This window comes from Simochromis diagramma, unplaced genomic scaffold (genome assembly GCF_900408965.1).
Source record: "Simochromis diagramma unplaced genomic scaffold, fSimDia1.1 OVJJ01000413.1, whole genome shotgun sequence".
Lineage (NCBI taxonomy): Eukaryota > Metazoa > Chordata > Actinopteri > Cichliformes > Cichlidae > Simochromis > Simochromis diagramma.
Genome location: NW_024386948.1, coordinates 3,790,455 through 3,817,810, shown reverse-complemented (window position 1 = coordinate 3,817,810; position 27,356 = coordinate 3,790,455). Strand labels below are relative to the sequence as shown.

The 27,356-nt window shown below is 40.2% G+C and overlaps 2 protein-coding genes and 1 long non-coding RNA gene across 4 annotated transcripts in view; 1 reads left to right on the top strand and 2 right to left on the bottom strand.

Moving 5' to 3' along the window:
• The window catches only part of LOC120737557 (macrophage mannose receptor 1-like), a 91,561-nt gene that overhangs the window by 14,869 nt on the left and 49,336 nt on the right, over positions 1 to 27,356 (bottom strand). The gene's annotated exons all lie outside the window — the stretch shown is intronic.
• Positions 916 to 9,823, bottom strand: LOC120737555 (E3 ubiquitin/ISG15 ligase TRIM25-like). Of its 2 annotated transcripts, none has more exons than XM_040038341.1 (8): positions 9,471 to 9,823; positions 7,709 to 8,556; positions 7,407 to 7,515; positions 6,672 to 6,767; positions 3,364 to 3,597; positions 3,039 to 3,061; positions 2,310 to 2,458; positions 916 to 2,167 (listed from the first exon to the last, which is right to left on the bottom strand). In XM_040038341.1, the coding sequence occupies exons 2-8, from the start codon at positions 8,350 to 8,352 to the stop codon at positions 1,890 to 1,892; spliced, it is 1,533 nt and encodes a 510-aa protein (XP_039894275.1). In that variant the 5' UTR covers positions 8,353 to 8,556; positions 9,471 to 9,823; the 3' UTR covers positions 916 to 1,889. The 2 variants fall into 2 exon arrangements, with proteins under 2 accessions (XP_039894275.1, XP_039894276.1); XM_040038342.1 differs by having other exon boundaries at positions 7,709 to 8,553.
• Positions 19,134 to 20,444, top strand: LOC120737559. The gene is made up of 3 exons (XR_005696762.1): positions 19,134 to 19,324; positions 19,739 to 19,904; positions 20,007 to 20,444. It is a non-coding gene; the product is annotated as an uncharacterized LOC120737559 (long non-coding RNA).

Below are 27,356 nucleotides of genomic sequence, written 5' to 3'. Positions count from 1 at the left end.
TGACACTTTCACCCAGATAAATATGGATATGCAAAAGTCACTTTGTGACAAGAATTTTCTTTCTGGCTCAGAATGAGCTTGACATGTTATAGGCCAATAATACACAACAGTTTAAATACTAGAGGAGGTGGTTGCTTCTCCTCTACAGTGTAGTGAAATATATTGGGGCCCCATGGCTTGCGTGGTTGAACGGGCTACTCCTGTACTGAAAGCTGTCTCTAAACTATCCCACTTACTAAAGGCCTAAACTAAGATTTTATTATTATTAGTCTGCAGTGATGGACCGATGAGGTCAGGCTGGGGTGTCTGTGGACTATGTTTGCATATGATGTTGTGACGTGTAGTGAGAGCAGGTGGAAGAGAGAGAGGTAGCAATGGAGACTGAATTTAAATACCTATGGCCAACCAAAGCAACAGACAGTTAACAAAGAGGTGAACAAGACAGTGCAGGCAGGGAAGAGTGGGTGGAGAAGAGTATCTGAGTGAAAGAATAGCAGCTAGACTGAAAGGGAAGGTTTACAAGATGTTAGATGTGCGGTTTAGAGATGGCGACTGAGCTGGAGATGCTAAGATTTTCACTGGGAATGACCAGAAAAGTAATGTGGGTTTTGGAGGGACAGCTAAAGATGTTTAAGGTGGTGCTGCCAGGCAAAAAGGAAGAGCACAGATGAGGTTCATGGATGTAATGGAGGAGTACAAACAGAAGGTTGGTGTGACAGAAAAGGAGGATGCTAGGGATATGTGACATTTGTTTTCTTTTCTTTCTTGCCCATTTTCCTGTGTTTAAAGTCTTCAGCCTGTTAGCTTTAAATGTCCTAATCAAACTGCAGTAATGCGTTTCCTGTACACAAAGCAAAAATACAAACTCTTACGTCACATTTCTCCAGCAACATAAACAACACCGTGACAACCGTGCACATTCACCAGGCTTTTTATTATTATTTTTAATTTTTACAATTCCTGAAGTTTGGCCCCTCAAATAATTTTATCAAAATGGAACTCAGCTGTCGACATTCAAAGGTTTCAGGTGTACCACAGCCTTAACAGTAGTAAAGTGCGAAAGTACACATCACCTAAAACTGGTATTTTAAGAAGAATGTATGAACTGTGCATAGGAACAATTATTTTTGTTTTTACATGTTTGTAAATGCATTAACTGCTTTTAAAGCACAAAAAGCAAAACGTCATTCTGCAGTAAACTTCTGTTAGCACATTTCTTTAAACATCATGCCAAGCAGACAAACATCTCCTAAAGTATGCATGCACACACACTCTCACTCACAACCTTTTCTCTTTGGCTTACAATGCTGAAACAATCACAAGCTCATACACAGGTTCTGTTCCAGCAGATTTCTCAGAGCCTTCAGCAGAAGTTCTGATCGAAGGGCTTTCTTTGGAGCTATTGTTGTATCAAACGTTTTGCAGAAAGTTCTTGAATCAAGCTAGAGCAAATCTAGCTAACAAGGTGAAAGAGTAAATTCTCACTTTCTAAAAAATCTTTTTGGCAAAGTGCTCGAAAATCTGGTGTCACAGACGTGCAAAGGTTTCCCCAAACTGAGCCGTTATACATTCACATTCATGTCCAGCGAATGATTCTAAAGGAAAGCACCTGAATTAGGTTTGCCAGTGTGCGACACATGTTTAGGGTGAGAGTCACTTCAGCACATTCTCAGCCCTTGATTTGTTTCAAGTCCAGCTGAACTGGAGGCTTTCGCTGCCCGGCATGTGTCTGAATGCTGTGTGAGGGTTGGAGGCAAATTGTGGGGCTTCTTGAGTCTTAATCTTCACATTCTGCGAACATGAAGACGAGCGATTTGTCATGTGACTGTGCACTCGTCCACAGTCGAGGATCAACTTCAAAGTGCTTCATTACGTGGAAAATAATGCTATTAAACTCCTCTTTCTTCGTCATCCTCCTCCTCATCCCCATCCTCTTCTTCTTCTTCCTCTTCAACATCCTCCTCCTCCTCCTCCTCCGGGCTATAATCATCATCATCATGCGGTCCCACCCCATCTTCCTCCTCATCGTCTTCCTCCTCCTCCCCCTCGCTTCTCATTTCCTCTTCGCTGCTGTCATCTAGGTCGTCTTCATCTTCATCGTCCTCCTCCTCGTCCGGAGCCTCTTCCTCATTCTCGTCCTGCTCCTCCTCAGGATCAGAAATGTAGCCTGATGGAGAAAACGAAACAGAAGTTTGAGCAGAGCTGAAACAGCACAAATCGTTACGCTGCCAGATGTTTTCGGGTTAGAGGCTTGTGAAGCCGTTTCAGACACAGTGACGAGTGTCAGCAAATGACTGAATATTTCTTACACAGGGAATTGATAGCATCGCTAATGTGAGGCCGGAGCTCATCTTCCAGAAATTTTCTCATTTCCTCTTCCATCGTCATTCCCACACCCTCCGTCTCCATGTCGACATACTCTGGGTAAAACATGGTTTTCCTTAGCTGCCTGCGGTAACTAAAGTGCACAAAGACAAAAGAAGTGACAGTTTGCTTCCTTCATCCATGTATACACGTCTTAAATCGCTAATTGTTTGCAACCATGCTGACACATAACTAAGCACTTCAGTCAGTCTATAATAATCAGTTTAAGTAAAACTACAATATGTGCTGGTAAAAACTCCTTAAATATCATGCTTCTAATGGTTTTTTGTGATATACGCACACACAGTGGCCACTTTGTTAGGTACACCTGTTGAATTGCTGAATGCAAATATCTAATTAGCCAATCACATGGCAGCAACATACATGTCACAAAGGTTGAATCATCTCAATCTGGTTTCTTGAACATGACAGTGAACTCACTGTCCTCCAACAATCTCCACAGTCAGCAGATCTCAATCTAATAGAGCAACGTTGGGACGTGGTGGAACTGGAGATTCACATCATGCATGTAAAGCCGGCAAATCTGCAGCCACTGTGTGATACCGTCATGTCAACATGGACCAAAATCTCCCAAACATTTCAAGCAACCTGTTCAAGTCGCTCTGTAGTTAAGAACCTGGCACCATTGAGATGTATTTAAAAAAAAAACTTACTATTTTCCTTTTGTCCTGTATGCCTGAAAAAGACAAAACAGACATCAACACAAATAAATCAATTATTAAAACAAATCTATGTGTTTCTCCACACATAGATTGTACTTTGGTGGGCAGCCCTGGAATATAAACCATCACATTTACATCATCCTAGCAGGATAGTCTGAGAGTTTGATGACAGCATTTTGTTGGTATTTTTACAGCTTTTAACTTCAGCAGGATAAACTTTCTTTTGGATCAGTTCAATAATGTCATAAGAAAATGTTCCGTACTTTAAGAGTAAAAATCACGGCCGCAGTTTGACAGTGACGCGTTAGAGTCTCACCTCGATGAAGCGGAAAGGGTCGCTCTCGAGCATGAGACCTTCGATGCCGCAGCGGACTTCCTGTAAGCGCGCCTGGTCCTTGGTGATCTTGATGATGTTCATCTGAATGGTCGGGCTGTTGATGTCACAGTGAGCGCGTGCACAGTCTCGCAATCTGCCGATGAAGCTCTGCGCTTTGGTCTTCATCTCGTCTCCCAGTCGGGTCAAGCACAGCTCGGTGTCGTCCATAAACTTCTAACGAGGGAAGCGACGGAAAGAAGAAAAAGTCAATCAGCTGGACGATGGTGCAAAAGTGCAAGAATTTAATTTACTCAACATGAATAAGTGATGTGTAAATGGTCTAGTGCTTTACACATTCACCTAACCTAACCAGATGAGACCGTCCCCTTTGGGGTTGCGTCGGGAAGGTATGGAAGCTCATTTCTGCCACAGATTTTTTTTTCCAGGATCTGTAAATCCAAATTTTGTGTTACAATGTTAAAATTTCAAATTAATAACTCAGAAGTTTTATTTAGGCATCTTGAAATTTAGAGTTACTCAAGCCTGAGTCAGAGCATTGCCTGACTTGGTTTTTTTGAAGCAGAAACAAGTGCCCATAGCAAAGACATCCTGGGTACTAAAAACAAATCAATCAGCAAGCCTAAGTGATTAAGGGAGCAGAAGAAAAGAAACAAAAAACCCTCCTTATTATACTCCTTACCATATTAAGCTTATTTATAATTATAATTTTTTTTTTTTTTTTTTTTTTTTTTTTTTAAAACCCATTCAAGTTCTCAACTTTGGCCATATTACTTCTTTTTTAGGATTCAAATTTTGTGTTAGTAAATTGTTAAACAGTGGTGGTGCTGGGCTGTGCTCTTTGCCTGACTGCTGATGGGAAAGGTGGAGCTGGTTGATTCAGAGCGCAGTATCAGGTGAGGCAAGAGCAGAAGGGGAAGTCATACAAGGAGGACGTACACAGTGAGAAGGACTTTTAAAAAGCGCGTGCCCTGAGCGCCCTGTTTACAAAGCTGAACAAGCTGTTCTATGCAGAGGAGAACTGACAGTGGCTGAGCCTCTTGCCACAGTACTGTACAGTTGTGGTTATACAGTCATCATGGGCATGAATGTTGAAAAAGTCTCCAGATTGCTCTCCATGGTGCTGAAAAGGTTCCCCTCCAATCACTGCATGGAATATACAAAACACTAAAACAAATGAAACTGCAGAAACTTCAAAGTGGTTTTCATGAACATCCTGTGAGCTGTAACAGTTTCTTCTGTTTAGAGGTCTCTGGCTCCATTTAACTCTAAGGTAACATGCAGCAGAGCTTCTTAGAACATGATGACCCAGCACCGCTACAGGCGTCAATCTGCACCTTCAGAGGCCTGGGTGGACTTTATCTAGTTTTGGGATGACTGAGGCCTTACATTCATAAAACTTTGGTGTGGTTTAGACTAGAGATGGCACGATACCACTTTTTTTATGTCTGATACCGATATCATAAATTTGGATATCTGCCGATACCCATATGAAGCCGATATAGTATTTTTTAATCAATAGAACTGTTTTGTTTTTTTTTTTGTTTTTTTTTTTTTAATATCTTGCTGCATTTTGTATAAGTTCATACTAAAGTTTAAAACAAAAACACTAAAGCTATTGTGTTATACCTGTATGCAAAAAATACACTGCACCCAAATTATTTCATAGTTCAGCAAAAACTGATCAATCTAATAAACTTAAACCTACACCATCCTCCCTATTCTGGTATTTTACAGAGTACTTAGCGGAAATATTAAGCAACCTAACTAATAGGGTTCTAAAACTCCCAGCAAAAAAACAAAACAAAAAAGGGAACCACCCTCCACCTCATGATGCTTAATTGATGTAATCAACTTTAATTTGATGCAGGGTGAAAAAAAAAAAAAAAAAGAAAAAAAAAATGCACAGAAATCAATTGCTTTTCCACAATAATTAAATAGATTCAACATTTTTCTTCAACAGAACTGCAGACTGCACAGATGGTATCTTCCCAAAGGAAAAAGTACTATAGCTTACTAGGGTATATATATTAGACTTAATAGTTACTATATACAGTAATGGACTTCTATACATTTTACACCAGATTAAAACTTTGGGTGTAAGATTCAGATAATTATTTATTAAAAGCGAGACATTTTAAATGAGAATAAGAAAGAAAAGTATGTCTTTGTGCCCCCTTTTCCCTGTTCATGCCCTATCGGCCCCCCTGGCTAAACTTTGCTAGATCCGCCCCTGCACAGTTACCAAGCCGTCAGCTACGTAGAAAAGATCCTGGTGTAGAAAGTAATATTAAATACATTCTAACAACAGCTTATCAAGCTTAAACATGCTGCTGTTGTTCAGCCGCTGGTTTCCTCTTTCTGGCGCGAAGTGGGCGAAAAACAAACAAGAGACGGGAGTCACGACAGAAAAGCTGATCATTAATCAGTTTCATGATTGAAGTAGCAGCAAGAGAGAGAGGGAGAGAGAGGCAGTCGCTCCATATATCAGTTGTTAAGCTTAACGCGGGAACGCTTTACAAACATTAAGAGATGAACTTACACACTTGCTTTACTTCTCTCTGGGATAACTTCCTCAGAGATGAAATGCCAGTTTGGTAGCGAGGCTCCAAAAACACACAGCCGCTCTATCACATGACGCATACTGCTCCGACATGCTACGGTTATGAGCAGAGTTACGCCGTGTTGCAAGTTTTGTGAGGAACTTTTTTGATATTTAATGGATGGATTACATTTTTTTTTTTTTTTTTTTTTTAAATTTCCTTCGATATCTGATCCAGTAATTTAGGTCAGTATCAGACCGATGCCGATACGAATATCGGATCGGTCCATCTCTAGTTTAGGCTAAAGGAAAAGGTGCTGTGTTAGCCTTATCTGAATAAATAAGGAGCTTTGGAAAAACTGTACCTGTGTCCTGATACCACACAGCCCTCACTAATAATTATTCCAGCCACCAGCGTGATCATCCCTGCTTTCCTCAGGAATGAGCTTTACAGAAGTCTCTTAAAGGCTTCATCTAGAACTAGAAGTAGTACTGGCACATGCTTATGCTGAGTCAGTATTTATGTTTAGGTACAGGCCTCCCAGAACTGGGATTGAAAAGACAAAAGTGCAAAATAATAGTAGTTTTAAAAAAAAAAGAAATGTTAAAAAAAAAAAAAAAAAAAAAAACACACACACCACAACAACAACAACAACAACAACAACAACAACAACAACATACTTAAAAAAAAGAAAAAAAAAAAAAATGTATCAGTTATGTTTAGATAGTGAAATGTGAGGCCTCTTACTTTACTGTGCCGCTCCTTCTCCTTCTGCTCCTGGAATTTTTTCTCAGCCATGCTGTACTTCCTTTCTATCCTGTACAGCTGCTTGTCCAGCACCCCCTGGCAAACAAGAGCAGCCGAGTAAGTTTAAAGCGAATGAAGGCACAAAACGGTTTCACGTTTAACATGAAGGGACTCCAAGATTGAGCGTAAAATAAGAAGTGCGTCCTGTCAATATGTTGTTGTTGCTGTTGGTGGTGTGTGAGACTGGGAGCTGCAAAGCTACAGCCAAGCAGTGTTGAAACAGCTGAGGGCATAAAGTATACGCTGGACAGCGCTAAAATGTGGCCGGGTCTGCTGTGGTTCTTTCATTCAGCTTAAACAATTAAATAAATTCTCAACTGCCACTCATAGGACATTTTGTCTTTTTCAGACCATTCCTACAAACCCTACAGACAGTTCTGTGGGAAAATCTCAGTTTCTGAAATACTCAGACAAGACCATGCGATGCCAACAACCATTCAAAATCACTTAAGTACCCTCTTCCTCATTCTGATGCTCAATTAGAATTTCAACATTTCTACTTACCTAAATGAGTTAATGCCTGATTATGTTCGCATTAACAAGCATTTGAACAGATGTATCTAATAGAGTGGCCAGTGCGTGTATATTCAGTGTTTAGCCATTAAAAAAAAAAAAACCTCTTTATCATCATAACATTACAGACTGGAGAAACTCTAATTTTGGTAAAGAGTGTACCTTTAAATCCTTCATTGTATTTTTCAGAGTCTTGATCGTGTGTCCTGAGTGTCCTCCCTCTATGGTACAGGCGTTGCACACACATATCTTGTCATCAATGCAGTAGTATCTGGAGTAAAAATAACAGGGCTCAGATAAAAATGAACACTAAAAGCTGATCAACAGAGCAAATCAGTAAAGCCTGGGGGGGGGGGGGGGGGGGGCGCGCGACATCCTCACTAGTAAATAAATAAATATTTTACAGGCACTCAGCTACTCTTCATGAAAAAGTCAAAAGGCCATCTCCTCCTCCTCCTCCCTACCTGTAGATCTCATCATGATCACGGCACTTCCTCTTCCAGAAGTCATTCATCGGCTCGGTGAGAGGATGCATGCGGAATGCCGGCAGTTCCAGATGTGGCTTTAAATGCTCTTGGCACATCGACACCTCGCATTTCAAGCAGGTCTTTACTGCAAACATCGAAGCGGCAGCAGCAGGAGCTGCTGCTCCCTCGCTATCACCCCCTTGTTGAGAAACAGAAGCAGCAGAAGAGCAGTCCACAGCAGCACTGGCAGCCGGTGCCTCGGCAGAGCCTGAAGGGCAGTAGTCACATGGCACAGCGATCCCATTCCTGCAAGGTTGCAGCACGAGAGAAGACGACGGCAGATCCCTTGATTTTAAAGCTGTGGGAGGCATGGCGCGAATCCTGCGCCTGTGACGGTAGTCATCGGCGATATTGGCAAGTTTAAAGTTTTTCTGAAAGTTGGTGCTACACTGGTGGCTGTTACGGCATTCTGGACAGCGGAAGTGACTCCGCTCTGCCTGCCGCTTTAGGCGATCGAGGCAAGTCTTGCAGAAGTTGTGCCCGCAAGGAAGCAAGTGAGGGTCCCGGTACAAGTCCAAGCACACCGGACAGGTGAGCTCATCCTGAAGGACACTGGACTGCGGTGACTCAGCCGAGGCCATGTCACTGGATGTGAGGGCAGGGGAAATGAGCCAGAGACAGATAGACGTGGCCCAAAATAGGAAAAAGATGCAATGATGAGGGGGGACAGACGTGGAAACAGAGGGTGAGGTGGTCGGGATAGGAGAGAGTAAAAGGAAAAGAAACAGGAGGAAAAAAAGGACTCCACGCGTTTCCTAAAGTGTGGTTTAATTTTCTGCAGGCTGCTGAAAACAGAAGAAACAAGTTTAAGTTTATTGCTAATGAATGTCTTCAAATTGTATTCTGTCAAATTAATAGCTTAAAAACACAAAAATAAACATACAAGGCCTAGAGAAAAACAGTTTACTTGTTATGCTTTTCATAACAAATAAACCAGGCAAATGCAGTTTTTTGCAGCTGGTTTGCATAATTTCAATGTGCTGCCAGTCATTTACAGTCAGAAAAAAGAAATCACGAGTATTAATTTTTCTTTGAGACTCAAATGTCAAAATGTGCTAACTTTTCCTTTTCTCGTGATGGCAAACTTGAGCAGATCTGGCTTTCACTGATAAAACAACAACAACAACAACAACAACAAACACCACCAAAACAAACAAAGTTGAGCACTTCCACGGAGAGCAGGTGTTATAAACACTTGCAATGTTCTTAAATATTTATGTTATTGTTTTAAGTACGCTTGAGAGTGTCACGTGATCATTTTCGCTTCCTCCTAATTGTACATGCTGCATAATAAAGCCTGGAATTGAAAGTAAAACTTCCTGCTTGTCGAGACCACAGGGCAAAGTCACTTGTCCCGTCTTCCTCTGTTTATTGAACACGTTTAACAAAATCAGTCTGCTGTTTACATGACACACACACAAAAAAAAAGCGTAGTTCCCAGTGGTCAGCACTGGTTTCCAGTGTCGCACCCGTCACACACACAGGCCTGGAAAGCTGCCATGAAAGCGTCCAGCCCTTGATTAAAACAGAGGGCCTTTAATGTGTCACGGATTTAAAAACCTGCGATCGCCTCTGTCCGTTAAAGTGTTAAACCGACAATTAGCTAACTTGGCTACACTAATCTCCCGCTCCCCGTCGAGATGCCGGGGTTAAAAAACAAAACAAAAAACGGCACAAACAGACATTAAAGTCCCCTTACCTCGACAGAGTATCCAAGGTAGCTTTGTGAAGAGATGAAACGGTGATTTTTGCGGTTTGACAGCCTGTCAGTCGTGGCCGTGGTGCACCTGCCGTGGCTAACGTATTAACATTACCGCCCGTTAGCGCTGCCGCTTTTCCCCCCTTGTTCCCTCTGTGTCCGCACACAGTCCAGGTTAGTCCGCGGGGAAATATTCCAGACAGCCGGCATTTAGATTCCCATCTGGAGTTTTCTGGATGTGACACAAAAGGACGAGTTGACACAAACCTGTGCGGAAGACAAACGGACAGCTGGCGGACTGAGACCGAGCAGGTTGATGCGGGGAAAATGCTGCCTTCACTGTGCCTGGGAAATCTGTATTTTATACGTACTGCGCGATTTGTTTGTGATTGCGCCGCTCGGGATCGCTGTTACATAGTGTGGGGCTGTTGCAGAATGGTTGTTGAATCCTGTTATGAGTCATTCTATAATTAGTAGGGGTGCAACGATATACAAAATTCACGGTTCGGTTCGGTTCGATACTTTGGTGTCACGGTTCGATATTTTTTCGATACAAAAAAATGTTCATGCATTTTTAATTTGTCATTTATTAAAATTATAAATATATATTTTAACTCAAAAGTACAGTTTTTAAATTTAACCCTAACCCTTGTGCGTGTTTTTTATTTTGACAGCGAATGCGCACCTGCGGACCACTTATGTGCAGCCCTGGTTATTTAGCTCATCATATTGCAGCCACAGAAATTCTTTTGTCCATGAAACCATAAAGCTGCACTTTCTTTTTGCCTTATAGTCTGATTTGTCATAACTTCTCCGTTTTGTGGTAAGCTTTTCTTTGGCTGTCACTTCTTCACCCTGACCTGTCTTATTTGGCTCAGCAGAACTGAAATGCTTTTACACACTCACTCACATAAGCTCAGCGATTCTCTGCGCGATCAACCTCTCACATGTTTAAGCTGCGGGAGATTTCACTTGTCATGTTTGCATAGTAAGCTAACAATTAATAAGACGATGTCAGAGGAATTGGTGCACAAATTATCATCACTCACAGATCAGTGCTGTTGCTCTCTATACACAGTTCACGCGATTGCAAAGTGAAAGCAAAAAAACAAGCGCAAATTCAAACGCGACTTCAATATGTCACATATTGACAGTGGCTCACCGATGCCAATGACATAATTACCCAGCTACATTTCTGAAAGAATGCAAAAGCATTGACATATATTTTTCCTACAATAGCCCGACGGGCAGGGAAGAGATAGATTTTGGTAGCCCGACTGAAAAAATCGCTAGCTCCGGGACGTCGGGCTAGCGATATTGCAAGCCCTGTATCTGATTGAGGAATCACTCATCTTTGGAAAAGAGAGTTTATTACAGAGAAATGGCTCTTTCCAAAATAAAAGCTATACTATCCGCTTCTTCTGGGCTATATTCTCAGCAGCATAAGGAGAATCATGTGCTAACAGCTGTCTAAATGACTCGGCTAAAGTTAGTAGCATGCTTGTTGTTTTTGTCTTTGCACTAGGATGATGTCGGCGTAAATGTGCAGTCATATTCGTTGTGTTCCCACTAGTGCTTTCAGGTTAATCTCGTTGAAATGACCTTAACGCCACAACACGGCAAATCTCCGTTAACGAGCTACCGCCGATCGCTCCGTGCATGGGGCTAGACGGCAAACACGTTAACGAGCTAACTGCGCTAACACACTAGTTCACACCAATGTAATTGAGCATTGCATGGCACATCCAACATACTGTTTTACTTTAGTCCATGACTCGCTTACCTTCAGGGTCATACGTCACATGAAAACCAAAATAATTCCAAACGCCAGATCTGAATGTTGCAAGTAGAGCTTAACTTCTGTCTCGCTAGCTTGCCCTGCGCTCTTCCTTCTGACTATGCTGTCTGTGTTGAGCGCTCAGTGAATCTGCGCTCGACAGTGCAGCCTAGGCGGAGTAGTCGAACACAGATTCACTGAGCGCTCAACACAGACAGCATCGTCAGAAGGAAAATTGATAAAATAAATTACAAATGTTGTATTGTTCGATACATATGCGTACCGAACCGAAAGCACTGTATCGAACGGTTCAATATCGATACGAATATCGTTGCACCCCTAATAATTAGAGGACAATTTAGGGTTCATGATCTTCTCTCATGTCTTTAAGAAAGACGATTAGCAAAATCATTTCAAAGATGTGGGACTGTCATGGCTGAGGCCGTGAAGACAGAAGGACTCAGAAGCGAAACTTACACAGACGCAAAAGTGAACGTGAAAACAAGCCTTTATTCTCTAAACATGGAATGCAACAACAATTAAACAATGAAAGCTGCAAGCAGTGTTGAGAGGGCGTGTCAAGCTACTCCCAACCAGGGGGGGATCTAGAGAAATTTTCTTAGAGTTGCATGAGGGTGGCAAAATCCAGGACACTATGCAATATATTCAGTTTTAGCATTTATATTCAATGTTGACTGTAACTACGCTCAAACTGTTAATGCAATCTTATTTTAATAAACAACACTGTCATGTGCAAAACAGGGGTGGCACTTGGGGTGGCAAAGGATCATTTTAGGGTGGCACTTGCCACTCCATGCCACCCTTCTAGATCTGCCCCTGCTCCCAACACCTACACCCAGCAAGTCCGATCTGCTGTCACACTGATAGATTTAATTTCTCTTCCCACTGGGTGGGACTCTAACCATTGATTACAAATATCAATCTTTCCAAACGTGTCACGCCTTTTGACGAAAGGTGGCTTGGGTCATCCACCTCTATGCTATACCAAAAAGTGTAAAACATGACATTTTCTGTTCCCACTAGTTGGCGCTGTTGCTGATGTTAAATATAGCAGTTAAATATGTTCAGCAAGGGAGCCTTATCACATGTGTGAAGTTTGGTCCAGCTTGAACAATGTAAAATGGTAAATGGTAAATGGCCTGTATTTGTATGGCGCTTTACTAGTCCCTAAGGACCCCAAAGCGCTTTACACAACCAGTCATCCACCCATTCACACACTGGTGATGGCAAGCTACATTGTAGCCACAGCCACCCTGGGGCGCACTGACAGAGGCGAGGCTGCCGGACACTGGCGCCACCGGGTCCTCTGGCCACCACCAGTAGGCAACGGGTGAAGTGTCTTGCCCAAGGCGAGGCAAACGCCCAACTCTTGAGCCACGATCAACGCAGTAATTATGTATGTAGGAAGGGAGAGCAAATAACATTTTCATGGTGAATGATTGAAATTTGCTGTGGCGCCATGTCCACACCCTATGACAAAAACTCAGCGGTGTAGTTGACACTGACCAAATATGAAGGTGATCTGATCAAATCCCTAGGAGGAGTTCGCACAAGTTTGGCCTGGAAATGGCAAAATTAGCACTAAAATGTCACTTTCAATTCAAAATGGTGGACTTCCTGTTGGGTTTGCGTCAATCGGTCTACTGACTTTTGTTTGTCTCGCCATGTTACACATGTTTACCAAATTTAATCCATGTGACTCAAACTATGTGTTTGTAGGACTTCATTTAACAATGCATAGGTGGTGTTCTAGAGCAATTTTGCACCGCCCATATGTGAACCTATTAAAATATGTAATTTTTCACCAGACCTGATACGTGTACAAAATTTAATGAGTTCAACATGTTAAAGGCCATTAATTTCGGAACCAATAGGGCCTTCGCACTTCAGTGCTTGGGCCCTAATTAATTTTGAACTAAGGGTTTACTAGATCTGTTGAATGATATCAATTTGACCTGTTACATATTCTGTTTTGTTCAAATGAATATAGTAACGTTATTACAATAAATAAATCACAGAAATCAGTCGATTCTGATCATTGTGAGGACCTTTCAGCGGATGATCTTTATTAATTTTAGTGATTTGCCGTGCAGTCCATTCTTCTCCGTTTAAGAGACGCTGGTATTGGATCTTAATGATTTGATAATAAAACCAACAGCTTAATTATACTGCATGATATCACTGTAATTAGAAACCGTTAAGACAAATTTCTGGTCTCCTAAAAGGTGAGTAAGCTAAAATATCTCTTGTGTGTTTTTGAAAGACAGAAAAACAGTTAAATTTTCTCTTTATTTAAAATTTGTAAGTTAAGAACCTAACAATCCAAGCTGTAATAAATCATAAATCTATTTGGTGATTCGATAATTTAATGTCCAGATGTGACAAAGCGATCAAAAGGGGTTATAATAAAAATAAAATGACAATGCTATCTAGGGGAATTCCATTCCCAGGAAATACAAAATCTTAAAAACCAGAAAAGATTGTAGAGATTCAAGGATGCTCCAATATTCGTATGTCTTTGTGTTGGTCAAATAAAACAAAGAATAAAACAATAAAGCTAACTGTGGCACAACCTGTCTTGGATTACATAAAACTGTACAATGGACAGGAGTTAAGCTGGCATGCACTGTGTCATTTTTTGTGTGTGATTCAGCTCCTGCTCAAACTGTACAATTGAATTGCAGAGGTTAGAAGTTTGTAGGTCATGATGCAGGTACTCACACCATACGGCCCAATGCTGTGATGCGACCTGAATGCTCACACTGTGCATCCATAACATGAAGTAGTCATATTAAGTGTTAAAAGAGCGACCCACCACTGAAGGTCCGACGGCTACTGGTGTGTCTTTAGTTTGCTGTTTTAAAAACAAAATCTGTCTCTCAAGTTAAAAACATGTTAAAAGTCAATGAAAAACTCTACAAGGACACCAAGCACCAAGCTCGCGGCTCACAGTCTTGAGAAAGTGTACATTTTAATAAAACAAGAAACCACAAACGCGCATGCACACATACACTTAAAACAAAATACACGGACTGCTGAACTTGCACCATGCGAGTAAACAGTGGCCAGTACTGGTTATGGTTGTTAAAATATTGATCGTGGGCCCTCAGAAGAAGAGGAATATCCTGCACAGCTCCCTATGGAAACTGGAGCAAGCCAGCTGGATAGGTACAGGTATTGCAACCAACCAGCACTCGCTGCCTATAAGGGCAGTGTGCCCTAAATGTAGGTAGCGAAAAAGCACCCCAGCAGGTAGGCTGTGCACCTGACTTGACCATATCAAGCATATCCACTCTCACTGACATCAGACTGAGCCATGTGAAAAAAAGCACAATGAAGAATGAGGTTTTGATTCAAAGGGTTTACCTGTACATTAGCTGAGCTGTCAAAATGTTATAGCAAATTATAACATCTGTGCTGCAACTATGGTTACTGTTTTTGTTTTGATTTGTTTTTTGTTGTGTTTTGTTGTGTTTTGGGAGAGATGCAGCATCTAGTTTTGTTAGTCTTCATGTCAGAAAGCATAAACTAAGAAGGCAGTATGGGGTGGACACTATGCATGATAGTGTAATTATGTTATGTTTTTCTGTCTAATCCACATCTCTTCAGGTATCTGTTTCTGCTTCAGAAACTAGTCCAGTGGGATTTAAAGAAAGACACAAAACATTCCTCTTCATTCTGAAGTCTAAGCTTAAAGCCATGGAACAAAATGAAAATGTAGCAGGAGTTTTGGAGACTGACATCACAGATAATCCTACTGTGTCCAGAACCAGGGAGCTGTTCTCTTTCTTGGCACTGATTACAGTTTTTTTACAGACGCTAGGACACATTTCCCAATACTTAGGTCACTTTTGCAAAACACTTCACACAATCCTCCTAACTGACCGTCAGCTTGGCAAAGCAGTTCATTTCACATTCAAAATGCACTACAACTACCAAAACACTTCATTCAGGTCTCAAATAAACTCATTCTTCCAGAACACTAGCAAAGGTTGACAGCCGACAAACACACTTTGTCACCCACAAAACAATGACCTAAAAAACACTAACAACATGTAGCATGACACAGTGTTTTCTTGTGTAAAACAAGGACACATCTCTGTTTATAATTTCAATATATGTTACTGGAATGAATCAGACATCATGCAGAATTCGTTAATATTTGTTTATGTATTTTTATTTTTTTGCACTAAGTAATCCCAAAATACAAGAATTTGTATACACACCATCCACTGATACACATACAATAGTAATGCTAATCTACTCGGTCTTCTCCAACTTAATCACTGTATGTAATTGCATCAGTTTACATTTGCTTTAAAGATCACTGTGTCATTTACTCACTTTCATAACACACATAAGCCATGGCTAATCCACACTGAGCATCATTCCAGAGGCCGTTATCATACATCTGTCCACATGCCTCAACCCCTCCAGAGTTGCTTGGTTCACCAGGGCTCCATTGGGTGAAGCTCGTTACACCGCTGCCATCAGACCAAAGCCACCTGTTGGTCTGTCCATTGTAAAGTCCAATCCATGATGATGTCACGTCCAGTGTGTTGATCAGCTGGTTTTCATCATCCATGTTATTTATAGTTGCTAAGTCAGTGTACTTTAATCTGCAGAAGCTCTGAGCCTCATACCAGGTCAGGGATTTATTGATGAAGTGATACTGCTGAAGCACTTAAAAAAAACCCAGCAGATTAGCCTTTCTTTCTTCAATTAAAAACAGACAAACTGCATCACCAAAGAGCATTAACTTTCTCATGCATAAATACACATCTGATTACTCAAGTTAAACCTACCAACCAAAAATATATTTTGTTTCCCATCTCATAACTGTTTTATTCTAAAATACATTTTTTTCAGTGAGTTTATTCCAATGAATAATCTGTCTCGTGAAATCAAGAAACATGAAATAAGGAATTTAAGAAACAAGTTGGTTTTAAGAGATGAAAAACGTCTGCAACTTTAAAATATTAATTGGTTGGTAAATCTGATAAACACGTCAAGGTCTCAGGAATATTCAGTCAGAAACAGATCTGCAATAAATGCTGGCCAAGAATTCAGTTCAGATATGGCTCGAAACCCAACCGTGTCTGGCTTGAAAAAAACAAACAAAACAAAAAACTGGAAATTATTAGATTAAGCTGATCTTACTACTTTTGTCTACTTTTAGTTTTCCCTTTAAGTATGACAATGCACTGTCATTACAATCACCAAAAAATCTCCTCAATTTTAGTAAAATCCAGCTGGGTTTATCATTGCTCAAAAAATATAAAAATGTATTTGAAAGAACTAACAGACGGACTCTCCTCTCCAGCACCCTGGCATAGACTTTCCCAGAGAGGCTGAGGAGTGTGATTCCCCTGTAGTTGGAACACACCCTCCGGTCCCCTTTCTTAAAGCAAACCACGACTATTATGACAAGTTACTCTATATATGTTACAAATTATGTCCCCTACATAAAAACATACTTGAGAATAACTACAATTTTTTTGTTATTCATTAAATGTTTGTTGTTTAAAACTATTTTGGAGCCATGGGAGAGGCCATGTTTTTTCGCACACAACGTATTCTGGGACGATGACGTGTATTGGTTGTCGGCTGTATAGGTGCTCTCATTCAGCTAACCTGTTTTGTTTTTTATAGTGTAGCAACTGTATTAATTAACTTGCCTATTACGGTGTGTTCACACCGAACGCGATGGACGCGAATAGAGCGTCAGGTTTACATGTAAAGTCAATGGAAAGGCGCGATGACACGCGATTGCGGGTCCCGCGAAAATTCGGAAGCAGATTTGCGTCGCCAAAACGCCAAAACGCCCAAACGCGTGAAACGCGCGTCAGTGTAGCGCGTCTGGTGCGTTTGACGCGCAAATAAAACCACGCGCGTCAGTTTTTGTGTTGCATTTTGTGCATACGCGCGTTTCGCGTCTACCGCTCGAGTTGGAAAAATCTGAACTCCAGCGTCAAATCTCGCCGCGACAACCAATCAGGAGCCTGGTGACGTGGCTGTTACCTAGGTCAAAGGGGCAGGTCCAGCCAAAGCCCTTCATACTTCAATGGAGGGGAAGGCTAATCAATGCGGTAGCAAACAACTCGGAGCTGTACGACACCAGCTGCTTTCTGTACCGAGACAGGAATAAAAAGGACCGAGCTTGGAGGAAGATATGTGAAGAGATCGGGCAACCTGGTAAGTTCATTCATTTCTCTTTTGAAAGTTTTTACTGACCCGGGGAAGCCGCACAAAAGCTAGCAAGCCACCGCTATTTTCCCACTGACGTACAAATACCGTTCTGCTTTTATGCATGTTGTCATTTAGGAATATATTTTATTGTTTATTAATAAACAGTGTATAAAGTGCGTGACCAGGGGCTAGTTATTCTGAGAACCCCTGCTGCAATAAATGAGGGACCACTGTCTACTCTATGATTATTATATTCAACCTGTTAACATTTAATACTGTATTGATAGAACCAACTGATTCTGCAGCAGAGCATCCCCAGTCCCTGAGCTCCTGCTGCTGCACCCACAGATATGTACAGCAAGCACTGATACCTTTTTACTCGGTGGGATTGCCTGTGATCACCTTTACTAAATATCTACAACCAATCTGATTATATCCTGTTTTTGGTTTGTTTGTTTTTTTCAATGTTGAAATTAAAATCTAGTCGCAGTCTTCTCATTTCTTTGTGTTTTGTGCTGTTTTACAGGCCCACAGGGGAGGATGGCTCCGAGGCAGATGAGGGACGGGTCCCAGGACGGTCCATCGGTGGTGGAGCTGGCCACCCTGGTGTCCCTGAAGAGTCCACACCAGTCTCCAATGGAGCATTTCCTCCTCAGCCATGTTCCTGCTCTGGAGAGCAGCTGGTCCTTTTTATTCCTGTCTCTCTGTAAATTCTTATATTTTATATATTTATGTTTAATGTTTTTCTGTTTGAGAATTTTAATATTATTTCAAATAAATTTTTATAATGACTAATGTCTCAGTTCTACTACACAGCAAATGTTGGCACACGACTTGACACATGTAGAATTTATTTCATATTATACTAATGACAAAATATACTAATACAGTGGGATGCAAAAGTTTGGGCAATATTGTTAATAGCCATTATTTTCCTGTATAAGATAAGATAGGGTCAAACACAGTGATATTTAAAGAAGTCTTCACAGTGTGAAGACAGTTTAACTAATTTACTTTGTTAATATTATAATATTAGATATTTAAGATAATAATGTAGCATTGGAAAAAATATAGTTTACATTTGTACCTATAATAATTCTTGTACCTGTGCTCCACAAACAAACTTTTAAATTAGAAATAAAATATTTGAAGAAAAATCAGTATTAATTTCTCTCCTTTGCAAAAGAGTATGATCATCAAATTAAACCAGCACACAAGCTGTTGCAGAGCCATTGCCGACTACACCTCTTTCACATTGTCTTAGACTTTAAATACAAAAAGACTATGCTCAGTGTCTATGGTCACATGTTTTACTGTAACCAACTGTCATCAGTGCCTTAGGCCCTTTATGTAGTCGATGACAGGTACAAAACAAAAAGGGACCAAGAAAACCAGAAGAACCAGACTTCATACTTTTGGTTGAATGCAGTGAAGGAATGCATTTACCTGTGTAAGCAGTTGAACCACAGTTGGAAGGTTATATGTAAGCTGTGACTGAGATTAAGAAGTCTTAAGAATAAGATTTAAGATTTGTATTACTATTGTTGTTGTTGGTGCTGTTGGTTATGGTAGTAGGTTTTGTTGTTATTATTCAGGTCTGCTTCTGTTTAATTGGGAACTTTAAAGTCAAAATCATCATATTTCCAGGACTTCCAGGGTTTTCCCCCTCATCAAAATTTTGCGTCTTGCTTCCTCTCTACCAGTGTAGTTGTGGGCTGACTGTTCTCGCTGCATGGACCCACCTCGTGGCAGAGCTTCAGTTTTCTCCAGACTTCAGCTGTCACACCCGTCTCTTGAGCCACAAACAACTTTCCTGTCCCAAGGTTGAAGCTTCAATCAGTTTTCCCCAGCACCACATCAAAGAAAGGTAAGCCAACACTTCTGTCTCCTATTCTATTGCTCTACATATTCGTGCCACCTCGTGTATTTAATGTTATTTTTGATTTGTGTGTGTGTGTGTGTGTGTGTGAAATTAAATCCAGGTTCTACTCCTTTTTAAAATTTTGTAAATGTGCCTCTTCATTAGGAACAATGTAAAGTGCTGTCCTACTTTACAGGAAGAATAAAGCGAAGATGTAAGAGGAAAAATTATTCAGTTATTACAAAAACGTTCAGTTTTCATCAGCACCCTTGCTTGTCTCACTATACAAATTATACTAATAATATCAGATGTCTATGGTAAAAGAATAACACAGACTGGTAGTGCTACTGTTCATCATCCCAGCTGTATTGATTTTAAACACATTACTCAGTCAATGTTGTTTTCTTTCTTTCACTGTAGACAAAATGAGTGTTGCTGTCTTGACTGCCATAATGGTCACTGTAGCCATGACTGCGAACTCTTTACCTTGTGAAGACACAAGCCCCCCAAGTCAATATAAAAAATTTATCAAAAGGCACATCCTTCAAGATATATTTGACCGAAGTCTTCCAATTGAGTGGGAGAGGTGAGTTAAAAAATGAATAGTTCCCTCCTTGATATTATATGATTATGTGAATATAATATACAGACAACAACAAAATAATAATATTATTATCATTATTATTAGATTTTTGAAAAGGAAAGACCTCTGGTGCAGAACTTCATTGCAGTCCTTCATTGAGAGCAGTGATCAGGTGAATATCGAAGGGATTTGCAGCCAAAATGGTCGACGCCTAATCAATACACAAGATAACTTGTGTATCAGCAGTTCAGTCATACTGGTATATGACATCCAGTTTCTATATGGTTGTAATCTTAATGTGATACAAAAGCATAAGCCTGTGATTGTGGCATGTAATAATGTTAAAAATCGATGCCGCCCTGTGCATTTTGAGAAATACAAATGGCAAACACCAAGCACTACGCCCTGCAGTAACTAAATTTTTAAATAGTTAATGTGCTAATTAGTGACTCAGGCTTTCAAATAAAATGTCAAGCTCAAAAGTCAAATAAATAAGTGAATAAATCTATCCTACAGAGCTTGCTGAATGGTGCAACTCCTTTTATTTTATTTTTTTTTATTTTTCATTATTTTTTAAACGACTTCCTGTTTATTAAAGTTAACAGGGAACCGTCTAGTTACTGTTCAGTTAATCAGAGTAAATGTTCAAAGTCATCCAATTTGCTTTCATTTTACAATGCTGGCTTTAGCAATTTGATTAAATATGTCAACACAATGAACATAAAGAGGTAATCGTACGCATGTTTTACTGTAACTGAGAAGTCTTCATTACTGTTCAGTTTTGTTCTCTGAGTGTTGTGCTAAAGCTAGTCTGGCCTTTATCTGAAATAATTCTTTTAAGCACATGTAAAACAATAATAAAACATTCGCCAGCTTCTCTGGCCTTTCAGCTTTTGATGCCATTAAATATAAAACTATCAGCTGACTGAAGGTGTAATGAACGTCCATACTTATCTGTAATTGCATTATTTGGTGGTTATGTCATTTTCTTGTTCTTCTGTTAGTATGTGATTGTACAGGGTGTTTACATATCCTGAAATAAATGTGACAAAATTATATTTAAATTTGTTCTAGTGCAATACTGTGTTAATGTCAGCTCTGTTTGTGCCATTACTACACTTATCTTCCAATGTAAGAAGAAAAATTTAAACAAAAATCATATAGCATTTTCTGAATGAGGCATAAACTCAGCAAACAGTGGTGAGTATTTGAAGAAAATCAACAATATATTTATCATAGAGGTGATTAGTTGTGCAAATCAACATCAAAATACAACTATTTCATCTATCTATCTGTCTCTCTGAGTGAATGGCAGAGTGAATCAAGCTGCGGATGGGAGTGTCGGAGTGAGTGGTTTGTTTTGAGTGATTTTTCTCTCTTTGCTATCTAGCATAGTTTTTTTCAACACACGAATATTGTTTTGTTTGTTTGCTACTGGCTTGATTTGGCACTATGCCCGCTGTTGATGGTGACGCAGAGTTTGAGAAGCTGACACGCCGTCATGCTGTCAAACTCACACCAACTGTGAACTGTTCAGTGGAGGAGGCTGGTAGGAGATGTGGTGGGTTATGACAGCATTAAAATCTGCATCCCATATGAATGGTGTGATCGTTATCTTTCTTGTTAACATATCTAAAGTTAATGACTTGGTGGAAAGAGTTGTCATTATTCATGACACTTTCACGCCTGTTCTTTCCTTGGTTAGCCCTGCTAAAAAGGCCATCTATAATCCAGTTTTGAGATCCCTTCCCAGACGCCTTAACGCCCACTCACATCCTGGGCCATCTGATCTCAGGAATTCGCATGATAAGGTGGGGCCAGGTTTCACAATGAACTCACCCAAAACTCTGGCTGATTGGGACCCACACCCAGTTTCACACCTTGGCTCAGGCGATTAGAGGATCATCAGGGGGTCCTTTTGTCCCTCTGTGGGGGGACACTCCCACTAGGTTTATATCTGGGACTCTCCACCATTTGACCTTAGAACTGAAGAAGCTTCTCGGATGAGAGGTGAAACGTCTTCAAGTAACTTAAAGAAGTCCAGACGCTTTTCTTTGCAAGCTCCTTTGACTACGATGACCTGGATGACTGAGAACCTTCACAGACACCCTGCTAAAAAGATTACCATCTCAAATGCACCTCCATTTATAAAAAAAATGAAACTTCAGCCAACAAGCTGTCACAGTATGGCCAAGTAGTTTCACCCATAAAGATGGTTTCTTTGTTGTGCCAATTTGTGCTCCTTAAACATGTTGTGTGTCACAGAAGGCAGTCAGTGAGCTAAACCTGTCTTTCAGTTTCAAAAAAGATGGTTTCAATGACATGGTTTTGCTTTGTCAGAGAACGTGAAATGTTTTGGTTGGCTGTAGCTCAGGTGGTAGAGCAGGTCATCTACTGATCGGAAGGTTGGTGGTTTGATTCCTGGCTTCCCCTAGTCTGCATGCCAAATATCCTTGGGCAAGATACTAACCCCAAATTGCTCTCCGATGCATCCATCGGAGTATGAATGTGTGTGAATGTTAGCTATAAAGCACTTGTGCTATAGCTATAAAGCACAAATGTGCTTGTGCGAATGGGTGTGAATGGGTGAATGCACAAGTTGTGTAAAGCGCTTTGAGTGCTCAGATGAGTAGAAAAGCGCTATATAACAACCAGTCCATTTACCATTTTGGTTGTGGTGGAGAAGAGCATTTAATTCGATCCTTACCAGAAAGGCTAAGAAACACACAGCCAGTGGATGATGCAGTTGGAGAGCAGGTGCTGGCCAGGGCTCCTGGTGGGGAAACGTCAATCGCCCCCTGCTGAGACCGCGGGCAGATCCACTGTTGCTAGGGTGGACGTCGCTGCTAAGGCTCTAGTAGAAAAACATTCCTTTACGAACAGTGATAGTTCTAGGGAAAATTACAATGTGAGGAGCACTGACAGTTAGGCACGACGACCAAAGGGGCTTTGGTCAGGCCACGTTTCCTCAGTGTCACAGAGATGGATGCCCCATCTCACTTCTTCTTGGGACTGTAAAAGAAGATTGAGCAAAGAAATATTGTTCACTCTCTAATGTCTGATAATGGCTCCACAATCTCAGAACCCCCTGAGATCAGGAAGTTTGCTGTCAGCTATTATAACAACCTTTTTAGGAGTGATCTTTCAGAAAATCCCAGTTTGTGCCACGGTTTCTTCAAGAGACTCACTCATGTGGTGGCTGAAGCCAATCGAAAACTGTCTCTGCTCTGATCAGTTTTCAGAGTGGTAGAACTCCTGGCATAGATGGTCTTTCTGTTGAATTTTATAAATCCTTTTGGTCTGTGATGGGTGAGGATTTTCTAGAGACTGCCATGGATAGTTTGGAAGAGAGCAGGAATGATCATCACATTGAATCAGCATACAAGCTGTTGGAGAGCCATAACTACAACACTGTCTTATTGCCTTAGACTTTAAATTCCAAAAGACTATGCTCAGCGTCTATGGCAGCGGTCAGCAACCTTTAACACCATTTGGACCCACTTTCCACGGAAAAGAAAACATTGGGAGCCGCAAATACTTTTTGACATCTAAAATAAAGACAACACTATTATTGTTTTTTACCTTGATGCTTTGTATAAACAACTAAAGTGTGTTGTTTATGAAATCCATGAAGTGCTACAGAGAAATTAAATTAAATTTATGTACTGAACACATTTTGAACTCTTAAAAAATATTTTAAAAAAAGAAAGACATCCAGTTGAAGGTCTCTTTTAAATGAATTAAAAAGCTGAACTTAAATTATTCATATAGCAAACAAAAACTGTAGTGAACCGTCATCCTTATATCACCGTTGGGATTTCGCAGCCTGTAGTGGAGTCTTGACCTAAATTTTAAAAATAATTTGAAAAAGGGACTATGCTGCTAAAAAATGAAAAGTAATATTTTGTAAAATATATGCATAAATATGTATTTTACCTGGTTAATGTGTGTGGCAAGGCATGGTCCGCAGTGCTGCTGCAGGGAAGTGGACGCACCTGAGTGGCATCTGCAATCAAGCCTTGCCGGCTTAAAGTCTGTGCTCTCTCTGCTGTTGTGTTGGTGTGTTTTGGGCTGTGAGCTGGAAAGCTACAGCTGGCTGTGTGGCTACAGCAACCATGTGTGAAAAGTGGTCAATAAAGAAAAAAAGCATGTTTATGCAAACATTGTCGGGTCTGCCGTGGTATGTTTACATTGGGACATCTGCTCCTGAACCTCAGCTCACAGCGTCTGCAAATCGGGGCTGTACGAAGTCACTTCATCTTTACGCAGGACTGTAGCTGTCATCTGTGAGGCATGAGCGGTGTTTGTTGTTACTATAGTTCATGGTGGAGAATAGCTGCTCAAATACGTATGTGGATCCGAAGATCCATACTTGGCCTGCCTGGGGTTGAAAGTCTCGATAAATACATGGCATTTTGGCGGGTATGGTTTATGCAAGTGTGATGCTTATTTTGAGCGATTAAAAATATTAACATAATTTTATTTTTACCTTTCAAGATCACAATAATCTTCCAATTTAGAACTACAAGTTAAAAAGAACTAACACAAATAAAATACACTTCAGTTAAATACTCATTTTTTTTCTAAACCACGTAGAGCCGCAATATAAAGACTAAAGAGCCGCATGCAGCTCCGGAGCCGCAGGTTGCAGACCCCTGATCTATGGTTACATGTTTTACTCTAACCAGCTTTCATCAGTGCCTTAGACACTTTCTGTAGTTGATGAGAGATAAATAAGAAAAAATAGGACCAAGAAAAGCAGAAGAACCAGACTTCATACTTGGGCTGAATGTAGTGAAGGAATGTATTTACTTGTTTAAGCAGTTGGATCACAGTTGGAAAGTTATCTGAAAGCTGTGACTGAGATTAAGAAGTCTTAAGAATAAGATTTAAGATTTGTATTACTATTGTTGTTGTTGGTGCTGTTGGTTATGGTAGTAGGTTTTGTTGTTATTATTATTCAGGTCTGCTTCTGTTTAATTGGGAACTTTAAAGTCAATGAGTAGTCATATTTCCAGGACTTCCGGGGTTTTCCCCCACATCTAAATTTTGCGTCTTGCTTCCTCTCTACCGGTGTAGTTGTGGGCTGACTGTTCTCGCCGCTCGTGGCAGAGCTTCCGTTTTCTCCAGGTTTGAGCTGTCACACCCATTTCCTGAGCCACAAACAACATTCCTGTCCCAAGGTTGAAGCTTCAATTAGTTTTTTGGCAAAGATTAGTTATAGATCATTTATTTATCTATTTAAAAAGTCTTGTTGACATTAAAAGGTTTTTTTTAAGAGGGGAGCAGAAATCGCAACAAATGTTACAATTTAAAAAAGATATTTTAAGTGGCCAAAAAATTATAACAAACTGAGTCATAAAGATACTTGAAAAACACGTCATTTCTGTATTTTATATTCTACAGCCGCAACTGTGATGTTAACTCTTTGAAAAGTATAAAATTAAAAATACACCAGAAAATAAGTGAGGGACGCAGGGACACTGTAAACAAGAATTCTGTAGAAAAAAATAAAATGTTCTGGTAATTTTCTGGCAGTACATTTTTTGTATTTTTACATAAGTTCATAGACTTTTCCGTAAATGTTAAAATTGAAAATTCTGTAGATTTACAGTATATTTTCTGTGCTACTTACAGACATATCCTTCAACTATAAAACGGAAGATTATGTTTATTCACAGTATCTTTTCTGTACCATTAACAAATATTTTACATTAATAGAAAAATTTAATAAACTGTTTGTATTACTAATTACAGGCACTTCTTTTCACTGCACCTCATTAAATGTACTTCTTTACATTTTTAACCATATATTTCTTACAATTACAAACTAATACAGCATTGGCTCAAAAATGCATAAATTAAAACTTCTTAAATTAATCTCTTCTTAGTACACAACAACATGTTAAATATTGTTTTATTCTCCTAAACTCAAAAAATGTAATAAAATATAATGACAACATCCTTTGGGCAGAACTTTGTGCCATCAGAAATTGAATTTGAAAAAGTTAAATTCAAATTTGAATTGCTCAGATTGAATCTGAATTGTAACTTGAATAAAGCAAAAAACACACCCATAACTATGACCCTCATTCAGAAATAGACACCTGCCAACTGATTCTGCAGCAGAGCCATCACCTGTTGCTTCTCCTGCTGCTGCACCCTCAGGTATGTACAGCAAGCACTGATAGCTTTTTACTCGGTTGGATTCCCTTGTGATTCCCTTTGCTAAATATCTACAACCAATCTGATTACATCCTGTTTTTTTTTTTTTCAATTTTGAAAATGAAAATCTAGTAGCAGCCTTCTCATTACTTTGTGTTGTTTTGTGCTGTGTTTTACAGGCCCACAGAGGAGGACGGGTCCCAGGACGGGTGCCAGGACGGTCCATCGGCGGTGGAGCTGGCCATCCTGGAGTCTCTGAAGAGGCCACGTCAGTCTTCAATGGAGCATTTCCTCCTCAGCCTTGTTCCTGCTCTGGAGAGCATGCCGCCTCAGACAAGAGTATTAGTGAAATTTCACATTTATAAATTCGTTTTTGAAAACAGCAAATCTGTGTTAAATTTGGAAACATTGGACCCTAGCGATTAGTAGTTTTCTGATGAGGCAGCAGGCTCTCCAGGGCAGAAACAATGTTCTTATTTTTCTCCTCCTTCTCCCTGAGGCTTTTCCACTTTAAGCTGGGTCCTTTTTATTCCTGTCTCTCTGTAAATATGTATATTTTATATATTTATGTTTAATATTTAATGTTTGTAAATTTTAATATTATTTGAAATAAATTTTTATAAAGACTAATGTCTCAGTTCTACTACACCGCATATATTGGCACACAGCTTGACACATGTAGAATTTATTTCATATTATACTAATGACAAAATATACTAATACAGTGGGATGCAAAAGTTTGGGCAACCTTGCTAATAGACATTATTTTCCTGTATAAATCCTTGGTTGTTACAATAACAAATGTCAGTTAAATATCATACAGGAGAGACACACAGTGATATTTGAGAAGTGAAAAGAAGTTTACTGGATTTACAGAAAGTGTGCAATAATTGTTTAAACAAAATCAAGCAGGTGCATCAATTTGGGCACCACAAAAAAGAAATGAAATAAATATTTAGTGTATATCAATGTGTGTGTCTCCTATATGATATATGGGGCTCCTTTGTCTGGACGTGCTTCCCATCCAGAGCTGCACAGCACAGAGGAAAGTTCCAGCGCTCCTGGAATCCCTCTGTGATGGACCGCCAGTCTCCAGGTGAAGGTACAGCCATGAAGTCGTCCACTAGACAGTCCCAGATGGCCGTCGCTGCCTGGGGGATGATCTGGCTCACCGTGGACACACCGACTCTGAAACTGAATGCTTGGTCGTGAAGGAGTCCCCGGTGACAAGGAACCTGGACAAAATTGTTCAAAATCAGTATTATGTGTACTGCAGTTACAAAATACATT